The following is a 13,861-nucleotide window of genomic DNA, read 5'->3' as shown; positions in this document are numbered from 1 at the left end:
ACCAAATTTCTTTCCCGCAAAAGTTAAACTAATTTCCAGCCACATCCAGTGAACACAGTGCCTGCTTTGCTGCACCCACACACATGATTACATTTTTTAAGTAGAAACTAATTGGTAAAATGCAATTGATACCTCATATCTTAATTCTCTCTTTTTTAGGAGGAGGGGGAGATTCTAGGTTTGCTCATTAGTGATATTCTCCAAAAGCCTTCAATACTTGACTTTGGACCATTTTATTATTTGTTTTGATGACTGATTTTTTTTTTTTTCATTATTTTCCCTTTTATAGACTTGTGTTAAAATTAGCTGGCATTTGCTGAAAGAAGAAATCAGGATTAGATTCAGCTGTGTGTAACAGAAAAAACCCACAAAGACTTAAAGTACACAGAAGTTTCTTTCTCTCTTGCATAAAAAAGGCCTAGAGGAGGGCAGTCCAGGGCTGTTTTTGGACCCACTCCACAAAGTTGTGAGAGGCTTTCCCAGTTCCTCCTCTGCCATCCCCTGATGAGGCCTCATCCGCCTCATCCCCACTGTCCAAGGTGGCAGCTAGAGCTCCAGCCATCACATTCAGTAGGACAGAGTACAGGATGAAGAGGGACAAGCCACCTACCTTTACAACAATAAGTTGGCATCTTATTGGCCAAAATTCAGATGTGTGAGGTCATCTAGCTACAAGGGAGGCTGGACAATGAGCCCAGATAAAAATCAGATCTTACTACTGAGGACTAAGGGAAGAACGAGTATCGAGAGCCAGCTAACTGTCTCTTCCACAGGCAAGAATACAAGCTGTGTTGAAGACAGCCCATTCATATGAGAATCATGATGTTTATTATGACGATGACTATAGCTAATATTTACTAAATAGTTGCCAATTGTAGCACTGTTCTAGGAACTTGATATGTATTACTCAATCCTTACCACACCCCTATGAAGTAGATACTATGACTATCCTCATTTTACAGAGGAGGAAACCAAGGCACAGAGAGACTAGGTAATTTGTGCAAAGTCACCCAGCTAACAGGCAACAGAACCTAGATTTGAACTGAAGCAGCCTGACACAAGACACAACTATGAACAGAGGCAATCACAGAACCAAGTCAGGGCGGCCAGCTGGGGCTTTTCCAAGGGGCGTATCTATTGACTCAGGAGTGGAGAGATGGGACCTAAGCCAGAGCTGCCTCATCACTTTGCCTTTGAATCTTTCATCTGTTTATCCATTCAATACAAATGTCCTTTTGTAACACACCTTACATTTGCAATTCACTGTCCAAAACCTGTGCTTGCCACTCCGCAGGGCAGATACTGTATCCTCAGCAACCAGCATAGCCTATAGCACACAGGGCTCAAAACATACCTGTGAGCCAGGTGTGGTGGCCCTATAGTCCCAGCCTCTTGGGAGACTAAGGTGGGAGGAACACTGGAGGTCAGTTCAAGACCAGCCTGGGCAACATAGGGAGACTCCCCCACCATCCTCTACAAAAAAATTTAAAAATTAGCTGGGTGTGGTGGCACACCTGTAGTCCTAGCTCCTTAGGAGGCTGAGGTGGGAGGATCACTTGAGCCCAGGAGCTTGAGGCTGCAGTGAGCTATGATTGCAACTGGACAACAGAGCAAGGCCCCGACTCTAGTATCTTATCTATATATAAAAATATGTGAGTGACTGTGCATGTACATATCAAGCCTACCTTGTGCCAGGCTCTGTGATGGGCACTGAGCACGCAGAAATGAGACCCAGACCCTGCTCACTGGCCCTTATGGCCAAGAAAAGGAGGCAGATGAGTGGGCACCACAGGGGACAGCACAAAGGAGTGGGGACCTCCATGGTGAGAAGTCTGGGGTGGCTGCACTGTAGTTTGAGTCACAGTAATAAGGGACAAGGTCCTCAAGGTAGGCCAGAGACAGACTTGAAATTCCTTTCATGTCCAAGGTGAAAAACCTAGCCTCAGCCCTGAGGCAATAGGGAGCCATGAGGCTTAAGCAGGGTGACATAATCTGAGAGGCCATCTAGAACAACTCTCCTGGTAGTGTGCCAGGGATGGGAGGAGAGAGCCCAGAAGCAGGGAGATTCAGATGAACTAGAGTCTGGGAGGTGTGGGAGCCAAAGTGAAGGGTCTGGAAGAAAGAAGGAGGGGTGGAGTGAGGAAAAACAAAAGAGGTCCCATACCCTGTGCATGTGAGCCAGAGAGATGGGCCAGGGAACTGTGGGAGGGGAAAAGAGCGGGCCTGAGGTGGCCAGAGTGAGGAGGTGCTGGCGAGGGGGGCTGGAGAGGGGCCCTGCCTGGCCTGAGCTGGGGCAGACAGAGCAGTTGGACGCCAGCAGCCTTGTGCTCATGGCTCAGAAATGTCCCAGGCCTGCCAGGAGACTGCTGCCTCTGTCCCCCCACCAGCCCCAGCCAGGCTCCCACATCAGGAGCTCTGAAGCTGTCCCCTCAGCCTTCTGCTCCCCCAGAGCAGGCCTCCCCTCCCCAGAAGCCAGGCATATGACACCCCCTCACCCCTCCCCCTCAATGGCTGATGAAACACAGGCCAGGGAAGGAGGGGGAAAGAATAAACAGACATCTGCAGGGGGGCCCATCAGGAAGCAGGGGACAGGCTGCGGCGGGCTGGGGCTGCCTGGGGGTGCCAGGGGGCCCACAGATCTAGCGGGGCGGGTGGCGGATGGCGGATGGAGTGGGATCCAGGGAACAGTTGGAGCCAGCAGGGAGTTAACGTCTGCAGCACTTTGCCCGACAGGCCTAATGAGACACAGGTGGTCCCCTGGCTCCGGCCCCACCTCCCAGCCCCCTGATAGTGTAAACTGATGCTGGTTGTCTGGGGTGGGGAGAGGGGGGTTCTGCAGCTACGGGAAGGGGGGCGGGGCTGGGGCGGCTGGCGGGGGCCCAGCACATAACTCTGGGCGGTTGCAGTCTGGGGCCGCAGACACCCAGCCACTCTGAGCAGAACTGACAGCATGAAGGTACGGGGCCCAGGGTAGGGGGACTCATAGCACTGGGGAATTGAGCCCACTCGAGAGGCCCCTGGCCACAGAGGGGACTATGAAGGCACAAGGAGTTCTCTTGAAACTTGTAAGCGATGAGGGTATATAGCCTGTCCCAAAGAGTGGGGTTACTTGGCCGGGGGGGGGGGGGTAGGGTGGGGAAACAGGGGCCAAATGGCAGGAGAGGGATTCAGGCAAGGGCAGCATATGCACGCATGGTGGGGACAAATACAAAGAGAACAGGGGGTCTCGAGCTGGGAAGGGGCTGCGCTGACCCTGTCTGCCCATCGCCAGGCCCTCCTGGCCCTGCCGCTGCTGCTGCTTCTCTCCACGCCCCCGTGTGCCCCCCAGGTCTCCGGGATCCGAGGAGATGGTAAGCAGCCCCACACTCACAGACGCGGCCTGGCCCACAGGTTGGGCAAGGAGAGGCTGGACTGTCAGAACAGACTGTCAGGGCTGAGCCCCAGCTCTGCAGGACTCAGGTTCCTCCTTTACTAAATGGGGCAGATGGATGACATGAGCATTGCTCATCTCCCTTGAAGAAATCTTCCATGACTCCTTGTGTCAAATTCCCCCAGTCCCAGGGACTAAGGCAAGTCTTGGGGTGCTGAGGTATCAGTGATGCCATAGTCCCACTCTCCTCACTGTCCCCATGTCCCCACCCCCAGCTCTGGAGAGGTTTTGCCTTCAGCAACCCCTGGACTGTGATGACATCTATGCCCAGGGCTACCAGTCAGACGGCGTGTACCTCATCTACCCCTTGGGCCCCAGTGTGCCTGTGCCCGTCTTCTGTGACATGACCACCGAGGGCGGGAAGTGGACGGTGAGTGGGAGGAGGGAACAGAGGCCAGAGCTGGTTCTAATCCCAGCCCTGTGACCCTGGGCTTCACATCTGTGAACCTCAGTTTCTTCATCTTTAAAATGGGGATAATGATACCCACAGCACAGCTTCTGAGCAGCTGCCAACACTTAATTCTAAGTGCCTGAGGTAGGTGTTTGTCTGTTTGCTTTGAGGCGGAGTCTTGCTCTGTCATCCAGGCTCAAGTGCAGTGGCTCTATCCGGCTCACTGCTGCAACCTCCACCTCCCAGGTTCAAACAATTCTCCTGCCTCAGCTTCCCAAGTAGCTGGGATTACAGGCATGTGCCACCACGCCCAGCTAATTTTTTTATTTTTAGTAGAGATGGGGTTTCACCATGTTGGCCAAACTGGCCTTGAACTCCTGACCTCAGGTGATCCGCCCACCTCAGCCTCCCAAAGTGCTGGGATAACAGGCATGAGCCACTGCGCCCGGCTGAGGTAGGTTAATGCATATAAACCTCACAATAATCCTGGGAAGTACTGAGGAACTAAAGCCTCAGAGAGGTGAAGGAACTTGCCCAGGTCCCACAGCTAGGCACTCGAACTCTAGAGCGCCCCCCTCTTAGCCTCTTTCCTGCCTCTATACGAAACTGGGTATGAAGAGCCCAGGTGGGTGCTGGCAGCTGCTCCACAGGGGGCCTGGTGCCAATGTGGACCTTGTTTTAGCAACCCCACTCCCACTACCCCCCCCAACTCAGTCCTTTAACAAGCTGGCCACAGCATCACAGGGTCCATGCTTGAGGTGGGCAGGGCAGGCCCAGAACCCTGCCCACTGGACCCTTGATGGTCCAGTCTCATCTTCTCTGCTCCAGGTTTTCCAGAAGAGATTCAATGGCTCAGTGAGTTTCTTCCGGGGCTGGAATGACTACAAGCTGGGATTTGGCCGTGCCGATGGAGAGTACTGGCTGGGTAAGGCGGGGACCAGGTGGGCTGAGGGGCTGCCCCAGGGCCAGGTCCTTGTTGACCAACTGCCCCTCCTCCCCAGGGCTGCAGAACATGCACCTCCTGACGCTGAAGCAGAAGTACGAGCTGCGAGTGGACTTGGAGGACTTTGAGAACAACACGGCCTACGCCAAGTACGCTGACTTCTCCATCGCCCCGAACGCGGTCAGTGCAGAGGAGGACGGCTACACCCTCTATGTGGCAGGCTTCGAGGACGGCGGGGCAGGTATACCCCGCCATTAGCTTTAGGAGGGGCTGTGAGGGGAAAGAAGGCAGGGCTGGCCCTGCCCAGTCATCCCCAACCTCCTTCAGGCCCCTCCTTCAACCCTCCTGGGTCTGGAAGGGCCAGAGCTGGCTCCAAACCAGCTCAAACCAGCTTGGGCCTCAGCCCTGGGGAGCAGCCATCCTGGCCCTGCTCCAGGCAACTCTGTGGCGGAGCAGCTGTTTCTCTTCATTGCAGAAGCACATCTACCCAACATCTGGCTCAGGGAGGGTGCCCCCATCCCGCCAGGCTGCCACGTGATATCTCTCACAGTCGTCATTGTCACCCTCTCCCGGCCAGCTCGGAGCTCAGTTCCCTGCCTCAGCAGCCCCAACCCTTCTCCCCTCTGCCAGGTGACTCCCTGTCCTATCACAGTGGCCAGAAGTTCTCTACCTTTGACCGGGACCAGGACCTCTTTGTGCAGAACTGCGCGGCTCTCTCCTCAGGAGCCTTCTGGTTCCGCAGCTGCCACTTTGCCAACCTCAATGGCTTCTACCTAGGTGGCTCCCACCTCTCCTATGCCAATGGCATCAACTGGGCCCAGTGGAAGGGCTTCTACTACTCCCTCAAGCGCACTGAGATGAAAATCCGCCGGGCCTGAGGGGCTGGCCCCCTCAGGCCCCTTTCCTCCCCTGGACACGCATGGTCTCCACGAGTGCTCCCTCTGCTGCCCCTGATGCATGCTTCTGCTGATTCCCGAGCACCAACTCCTTACAAGGTGGCCTGTGGCTCTCAGCCATGCCTCATCCCTGTCATACACCCAGGGCATCCATTCCTAAGCCAGACCCGGCTCCCCTACACCTGAAGTTACGCTGCCAGAAGCTCCCCAGGCCTTTTCCGAGAGGCACATGGTTCTAGCCTGGACCTGGCTGGGCTCCATGAGAATGAGTTGCCTCCACCCTGTCCCAACAGCTGACAGCCAGGAGCCATCCTCCCAGCTGCAGGCCTTTGTGTGCCATCTTGTCCTGCTTCCTCACTGTGGACCCCTGTCTGGGCCACTCTAGTGTGCTAGGCTGAGCAGTACAGTGTGAACAGGGCCATGGTGTATTCTAGGCCACAGCCCAGCACACCTCTGGCTGCTCTCAAACCATGTTTCATCCTCAGCCTTCCTCCCACCAACTTAATCCCCTGTGGTGAGTACCGTGGAATCCCAGCCCATCTCACTATCATACTCAGCTTCCCCTGATGACCCATCTCAGCCCCCAAAGCTCTATACCAAGACCACAGCTACTGCACACCACCCTGAAACAGCCACAGCCAAGGTAGGCATGCATATATGAGGTCTTCCCCATACCCTCCAGGGGTTGAGAGGTTTAGCCACATGAGGCAGCAGAGGACAATCTCTGCAGGGCTGGGAGTGGGTAGGGACTGAAGGTCTCAATAAACCTTCAGAACCTGAATGAACTGGCTTCACACACACAAACATATTTGCTTATTTTCCCAAATGTAGGCACCTGGTTCCTCCTTGCTCCCCTACTGATGGTGTCCTACCCCGAACTCCAAAAATTACACCTGGAGTCAGGTGCAGAAGGGAACCTTGTATTTCACAGGCCTCATTTTGATGGCAAAAAGACAGTGTAATAATAACATAATAATAATAAAAATATAACACTGAAAAGGATTGTACAGGGGGAGTCAGGGTCTCCCAATCCTGTCATGGCTCGGTGGTGGCTCAGGTGGCTGCTTAAGGCTGAAAGGTGGGTCTGAGATGAACCTGCAGAATAATCCAAGCCGAGCCTCACCTGCTGGGTCCAGGGCTAAAGCCTTTGAGAATGTTCCCATGGATCTTGGAACTAGGTCTACCGTGGCAGCAAGGCACAGGCTGTGGGCCTCAGGGGTCCTGGAGGTCAGGCAGGTCAGCCAGCAGCATTGGGGAGTCCATCTGGATCTCACGCTGCAGGGACTCAATATCGGCAGGGTTCATGCCATGGCCTTCGAGCCAGTCAGCAAGCAGGGAGGCTGAGAGTGAGGCTGAATCTGACTGGCTGCAGGGGAAGGGAAGGGAGGGGTGCTATTAGCATAGGCTGGACTCTCACCCATCCCACAGGTGCATGCTTCCTGCACCAGGAACCTCTCCCCACAGCCCCAGTCTAGGAGCTCAGTCCAGCCACCTTACCCATCCTGTGGCCCATCAGCCACGCCCATGTCGAAAGACTGGTTTAAGAATTCCTCCAGGTCAAAGCCAACACCGTAGCCAGCCCCACTGCCCTTTGGTGTGCCTGAGAACACAGGGGGCAGGGGGTCCTCCACCTGCAGGGAATGACAGATTACAATGCAGGCAGACTGAGGTCTGCAGGGCACCCTGTCCCAATGCTGCTGACTACTCCGCCTGGATACCTGGGAGTGCTAAGACCAGTTTAGGCTGTCAGTGAGTGCTAGCTGGCCCCGCCTCTGGGCCAGGCACTTTCCAATATCTAACTTGTCTCCTAACAACCTCTTCATCACCATTATGCTCCTTCTGTGAGCAAGGGGACATGTTCAGAGACAAAGCCCCATCTGCTGCTCAGTTTTTGTGGAATAGGGACCACCCCGAACCCATTTTCCTTTGGCCCGGACCCAGGTGTCCCCATGGCCTGGGCCTCCCTCTCACCTGTGACTTAGATAGCTGCTGGGTCACTAGGTTGACATCAGGTGACTCTGACATGGAAGACTGAGGGGCTCCCCCGGTGTCTGTAGGTGGCAGGCCAGCTGGGAAGTAAGGCAAAACTCCTGGGGTGTTGGAGCCAGGCAACCCAGGGGGTGGCACAAGTGACTGGGGAGCCAGGAGGCTGGTAGAGGTGGCAATCTGGGGTGGCGCAGGGACAGGGATGGGCCTAGGAGGGCCGGTGGGGTGGGGTGCAGGGCCAGGGGGTGGGCAGGCAGGCTGGGGTACAGGGCCAGATGTGGAGCCCGCAGGTTGTGGTTGTGGGCCAGTGGGCTGGGCTACAGGGCCAGGAGGAGGACTGGCAGGTTGGGCTGGGGTTGGCGTTGGCACTGGGGCAGGGGCTGGCACAGAGGTGGGGGCTGGGGCTGGGGGTCGGGCCATTCGAGTCCAGCGTTCCAAAAGGCTTCTGTCATTGTCGCTGAGCACTAGTCCAGCCAAGGGGTCAGTGGAGGGGCCCCCAGAGGCCCCAGCCCCCCGTTCCTTTCGCTCCCGCTCCTGCCGCCGTTTCTCCCGCTCCTTGGCTCGCTCTTGCCGCCGCCGCCGCTTCTCCTCCCGCTCCCGCTGGCGCTCCTGGGCTGTCACCGGCTTCCGAGGCTCAGGAGCCTCCAGGGGTGCGCTGGGGCCATCTGTGGGGAAGTTGGGCAGGGGAGAAGGTAAAAGGCTGAAGCCTTGTCCAAGTCCAAGTCTCCCCTCTGCCCACCCGACCTGCCCACAAGGCACCTCTGAGCCGGCTTCTCAAAGACTTGAGCAGGGCAGCTTTAAGGGCAGCCTTAGTGTTGTCTGAGATGGCACCCTCTTTCTTCGGTGGGGCAGGCTCACTGGCTGGTGGGGGTGGCTGCAGGGTCAGATCAATGGTGTCAGGTGCAGGGCCAGGGCACGGTGGTGGGGCTGGTGGGGGAGACTCCATGGCACAGTCCCCACTGGGAGCCCAGGGACTGGGCATTTCAACATCTGGACAGCCAGGTTCACTAGCCACAGGCTGGAGAGAAGGCTGGAAGCGGATCTGTTGGCGGATGCCCTCGCGCCTTGCATGGAAGTCCTCAATCTCAGCCACAATGGCCTCCTTAATGCGCTCCCGAGTGAGGGCTTCACGGTCAAAGGCAAAGTCAAAGGGCGGGGCACAGTCAGGCTCATCATCAGGATCATGGTACTTGGCCAGGAAAGGGTGGCGAAGGGCAGCAGCTGCTGAGATGCGGGCGCTGGGCTCAAAACGCAGCATGCGACCCAGGAGTGATAGGGCCTGACGGTCGGCACCTGGGTACACTGTCTCCCAGGGCACAGGCTGGCGTGGTGGCAAGCTCTGGATATAGGCCCGCACCCTCTCAGCCCCCACAGCCTGAATCACAGCTGGTGATGGGGTACCCAGCACCATCATGATGAGCTGTAGCTGGTGTACATAGTTTTTGCCTGGGAAGAGCTGGCGCCGGGCCAGCATCTCACCAAAGATGCAGCCCACAGACCAAAGGTCAATAGCCTGGGTATATTCATGCAAAGAGAGCATGAGCTCGGGGGCACGGTACCAGCGTGTGGCCACATACTCGGTCATAAAGTACTGATGTTCAGCGGGTGAGGTGCACAGGCCACGAGCCATACCAAAGTCACCAATCTTGAGCTCACAGTTCTCATTCACCAATAGGTTGGAGGGCTTGAGGTCACGGTGGATGACCTGAGCCGAGTGCATGTACTTCAGGCCCCGCAGCAGTTGGTACAGGAAGTAGCGCACGTGTTCCAGTGTGAGGGGCTGTGAGGAGTGGATGATCTGGTGCAGGTCGCTTTCCATCAGGTCCAGGACCACGTAGCTGGAAGGGGAAAGGAGAGAAGCATGGGTTGGCCTGATCACACTCCAGGGACAAGCCCCATCCTCACCACACCCTTCCGATTCCAGACAGGTAACAGTCTTACCCTGGGACCCCGTAGGGGCTGACGGCATGGTATGGAAGAAGAGCATCACGTTTTAGATTCTCTACGACTTTTCCATGAACTTGGTTAAATCACTTTTGTCTCCAGACCTAGTTTCCCCATCAGATAAAAGATGGGGTTGGACTACACCAGGGCTGGCCAATAGGTTTCCTTTTGGGGCTATCTCCATTGTTTGATAGTGGCAGCTTGAAGAACTATGATGAAAATTGATCAGGCTTGTCCACTGTCTGTAGGAAAGTGTTCTGTGATTGATTAGTGAAGTCTGCTATGGGAATAGGAGGATGTGGTCATAGTAGGAATGTCCTACATTTGACATCCTACATACTAAGATTCTATAAAACTGTAAAATCATCTGTACACTTCTTGAGGAATAACAGTTGTCCCTGGCAAAACTCTAAAGGAGAACTGGTCCTAGGACTGCGGGAATTTTCCCAGCCTGCTTCAGATTAGATTCAGCTGCCCTTCCAGAACTTCAGCAATATGGGTGCAGCCTTCAGAAAAGTCCCAAGTCTGGCTCCCTCTCCCATCCCGCTTCTTACACAGATTTGAATTCGCCATAGGGCACAGTGGGCCTCAGGATGTCCTTGATGGCGATGATGTTGTCGTGCTTAAAGTGCTTGAGGATCTTCAGCTCCCTGAGGGTTCGCTTGGCATTGGTCACCACATCGAAAGCATTAGGGATCTTCTTGATGGCCACCTGCTGGCCTGAGGAGCAGGGAACAGGGACATACCAGAGGATACCTTGGAGAAACTGCAGAGTCGACCCAGCCCCTATCAACACCTCCCTTCTAGGATGCAAATGACAACAGCTACCAAGTACTGGGTACCTACTATGTGCCAAGCCTGTTACCTACATTATTAAATGTTACCTTCACAACTCCCCTACAGGGCAGGTCCCAATAGGTCAATGTTAAAGAGAAGGAAATATGGCTTAGTAACTTGTTGGAGGTTGCACGGCTACCCAATGATGGAGTTCAGTCTCTAATGCCTACACCCTCTGCATCTCAGACCTCACCCATCCCAACACCAGTTCCTTGTGCCAGTGTCTGGCTCCAGAACACATCTGTCTCTTAGACACGAAGGAATGGCTCTCCATTCTGGTCTAACTGGGATTGTCATTTTTCTAAGGAGGAAGTAGGCAGGCACGATGGCAAAACCCCCAGGCCAGAGTTTCAGAGAACCGAGCCTCCCCGGAGCCTGGCAGGCAGAGGGTCCTGGTCAGCGTGTGTTGACTGGAGCCAGAACTCGCACCCCGCTTTCCTTCCCAGCTGTCTGGGACGGGCCGGTTTCCCACTCCCTGCGACGCTGCCACATCTGGGAGGCGACGGCTCAGGAAGCTCACCGGTGAGGCGGCGGCGGGCGGAGGACACCACTCCGTAGGCCCCGTTGCCTATGGTCTCGATGATCTCGTACTCGTCGCCCACGTCAAAGGTCACATCGAAGGAGCGCGCTTTAAGCAGGGCCAGGTTCTTGGCCGCTACAGAGGCAGCGGTGTGGGCGGGTTCGGCCTTCACCGGCCCGGGGGGCTCCGCAGAGCCGTCCTCGCCGTCTTCCTCCTTCAGGGGCTCGGCCATGGTGTCTGTGTGGAGACTCGGGTGAGGAGGGGACCGCCTCCCGTGGGCCTCAGCGTCCCCTCTGCGGGCTGGGGAGCAGGACCAGGGAACTTCCCAGTTCCCTAAACCGACAAGGGCCAGAAGCGCGCGGTTGGTTCGGGGAAAACACGCTACCCCAGGGGTCGGGGCCCAGCAGGGGCCCGGCCACGGTCGGGGGATGGGGAGGCGAGGCGCGGGCCAGGAAGAAAGGGAGGGGCGGGGCACCTGGGTTTCCCCCGGGCCGCACTCACCCCCGCGCCTCCTCAAGGCTTTCAGAGGTCCCGAGGCTCACCGGCCTCCCGTCCCCAGCGCGGGAGTCTCCGAGGGTGGCTCACTTACTTATTCAAGGGCCGCGGCCACCACCTCAGCGTCGTGAGCTGCCCTGTCCGTCCCCCTCCGCCCCGCCTCCCAACACCACGCTCCCTCTAGCTCCTGGCCAATCGCTGAGCTATTTCTGCGAAGGGTCCTGCCCCTTCTACCTGCTGCGCCCAATCCTAGCCCACCGGCCGAGGAAGCCACGCCTGGCGCGCGCCTCTGTCCAGCTATCCGGCGGGAGCCGCCCAAAGGGTGCCCGGCACTTCACAGGGGTGTGCTCCCCGCCCGGCACCGCCTTCAAACGCATGCGCACTGGCAGTCGGGCGCCAAGTGAATGGAAGGCAACGCCCCTGCACGTAGCGCGCGCGTCCCCATCTAGCGCTCGACCTCGCCCGGCCAATCACAGCTAGTCCCATGAGCTCGGGTAACTGTCCGGACTGAGATGCTCGGGACTGGGACTGTTATCTTGGCTACTGGGTCCTGAAGTCCCCCTCCGCCCCGGGAATTGTGCCCACCATTTTCTCCGTCCCAGGAGCTCTGGGAATGTGTCATCCCCGGTAGAGGGTGCCCGTCACGGCCAACCACAGAGATCCCGGTCCTCCAGGATTCTAGAGCGGCCGGCCGAAACCTCCACTGACTTCCGGTGGCTGAGTCTCTCCGCAGCTTCCGGCCAAGTTGGACCGCTCATGGGGGTTTCCTGGCCTGCAAGTGTGTTCCCTCCGCTCGTTTGTTTGTCCCGCGATTCCCGTGCTTTGGGCTGCAGCGGAGTTAACCGAGGCGGCCGCCCGGCCTCTGTCCCTCTGCGGAGCCCGCTGGTAGGCGGAGTCCTCGCTGGAACCGAGCTGCGCCGACCCACCCAAAATCCGATGGTTGATTCGTTCATTCATGTAGCAAATGTTTCTGGAGCACCGCCCCTCTAAGGCTCAGTGCCAGGAGGCGAAGATGGACATGGTGGATAGTGTAAGCTGGAAGGAAAGGTTTTTTAAAGGGAACGGGGTAGGACTGAAAGAAGTGAAGAATTTTGGTTTCACTCCTAGGCGGCTTATAGAAAAAAGCAATACAAATACATATTCGTACCCATCTTCCCTTTCGTGTACAAAATGTAACATATTCTCTTTTCCTGAAGATCATTCCGTATCAATAACTGGAGGGGTCCCTCACTTTTAAACAACTTTTAGTAACATACCATAAAACTCACCCTTTTATAGTGTACAATTCAGTGTTTTTTGGTGTATTCACAGTTGAGCAGCCATCATCACTACCTAATTTTAGGTAGAGTGGTTTATGGAACATTTTCATTGCCCCTAAAAGAAACTTATGGGAACCAAGTATCTGAGACAAGTCTCAAGTCAATTTAGAAAGTTTATTTTGGCAAGGTTAAGGACATGGTGGTGACATAGCCTCAAGAAGTCCTACAACTTGTGCCCAAGATGGGGCACAGCCAGCCTTTATACATTTTAGGAAGACATAATACATAAATCAATACGTGCAAGATTGACATTGATTTTATGTGCTTATTGGCCATTTGTCTCCTTTGGGGAAATGTCTGTTCAATGTCTATTCTGAAAGGGCAGGACAGCTCGAAGAGGAGGGGCTTCCAAGTCACAGGTAGATTTAAACATATCCTGATTGGCAGTTGGTTACAAGAGTTATTATCTATAGAAAGGAATATCTGGATTATGATAAGGGGTTGTGGAGACCTAGGGTTTTTTGGGTTTTTTAAGTATATTATTATTATTTTGCTCTGTTGCCCAGGCTGGAGTGCAGTGGAACGATCTTGGCTTGCTGCAACCTCCCCCTCCTGGATTCAAGCGATTCTCCTGCCTCAGCCTCCAGAGCAGCTGGGATTACAGGCGTGAGCCACCAAGCCTGGCTCTTTTTTTTTTTTTTTTTTTTTGTATTTTAGTAGAGACGGGGTTTTACCATGTTGGCCAGGCTGGTCTCGAACTCCTCACCTCAAGTGATCCACTGCCCTCCCCTGGCCTCCCAAAGTGCTAGGATTACAGGCGTGAGCCACTGTGCCCGGCCGGGAGACCTAGGTTTTATTATGCAGTTGAAGCCTACCAGTAGCAGGCTATAGAGAGAATAGACAAATGTTTATCATCAGACTTATGGTCTGTGTTGATGTTAATGTTGGAGGGGTATAATGAGGCATGTCCAACTCCCATCTCCCACTGTGGCCTGAACTAGTCTTTCAGGTTAAATTTTAGGGTGTGCTGGCCAAGGAGGGAGTCCATTTAGATGGTTGCAAAGGGCCTTCTAATTTTATTTTTGGTTTATACCCATTAACAGTCACTCCTCATTCCTCTTTCACCTGAGCCCTTGCAACCACTGAACTACTTTCTGTCT

General features: G+C 55.3%; 2 protein-coding genes across 9 annotated transcripts in view; one reads left to right on the top strand and one right to left on the bottom strand.

The window, feature by feature from the left end:
• The window catches only part of MAPK7 (mitogen-activated protein kinase 7), a 33,499-nt gene extending 21,128 nt beyond the window's left edge, over positions 1-12,371 (bottom strand). For 2 of the 8 annotated variants that reach the window (XR_012088761.1, XR_012088762.1), the window contains exons 1-8: positions 12,028-12,371; positions 10,948-11,184; positions 10,145-10,310; positions 9,588-9,605; positions 8,406-9,484; positions 7,632-8,311; positions 7,158-7,291; positions 6,784-7,026 (exon numbers count right to left, since the gene is read on the bottom strand). Coding sequence is in view for 6 of the 8 variants with exons in the window: in XM_008010603.3 (XP_008008794.1) it covers positions 6,873-7,026; positions 7,158-7,291; positions 7,632-8,311; positions 8,406-9,484; positions 9,588-9,605; positions 10,145-10,310; positions 10,948-11,184; positions 12,028-12,064 (2,505 nt within the window). In the remaining 2 variants the exon portion in view is untranslated. Of the gene's footprint in view, positions 1-6,559; positions 7,027-7,157; positions 7,292-7,631; positions 8,312-8,405; positions 9,485-9,587; positions 9,606-10,144; positions 10,311-10,947; positions 11,185-11,448; positions 11,617-12,027 lie in introns of those variants that run through there. The other 6 variants (XM_008010603.3, XM_008010606.3, XM_008010605.3 and 3 more) reach the window with 6 other exon arrangements.
• Positions 2,857-6,597, top strand: MFAP4 (microfibril associated protein 4). The gene is made up of 6 exons (XM_008010601.3): positions 2,857-2,956; positions 3,272-3,350; positions 3,646-3,800; positions 4,650-4,746; positions 4,823-5,005; positions 5,395-6,597. Exons 1-6 carry the CDS (start codon positions 2,951-2,953, stop codon positions 5,640-5,642), a joined length of 768 nt encoding a protein of 255 aa, XP_008008792.1. The 5' UTR covers positions 2,857-2,950; the 3' UTR covers positions 5,643-6,597.
• Positions 12,372-13,861: the final 1,490 nt, after the last annotated feature.

The sequence above is a fragment of the Chlorocebus sabaeus genome, chromosome 16 (genome assembly GCF_047675955.1).
Source record: "Chlorocebus sabaeus isolate Y175 chromosome 16, mChlSab1.0.hap1, whole genome shotgun sequence".
Taxonomy (NCBI): domain Eukaryota; kingdom Metazoa; phylum Chordata; class Mammalia; order Primates; family Cercopithecidae; genus Chlorocebus; species Chlorocebus sabaeus.
This window is presented reverse-complemented; position numbering and strand designations above follow the sequence as displayed.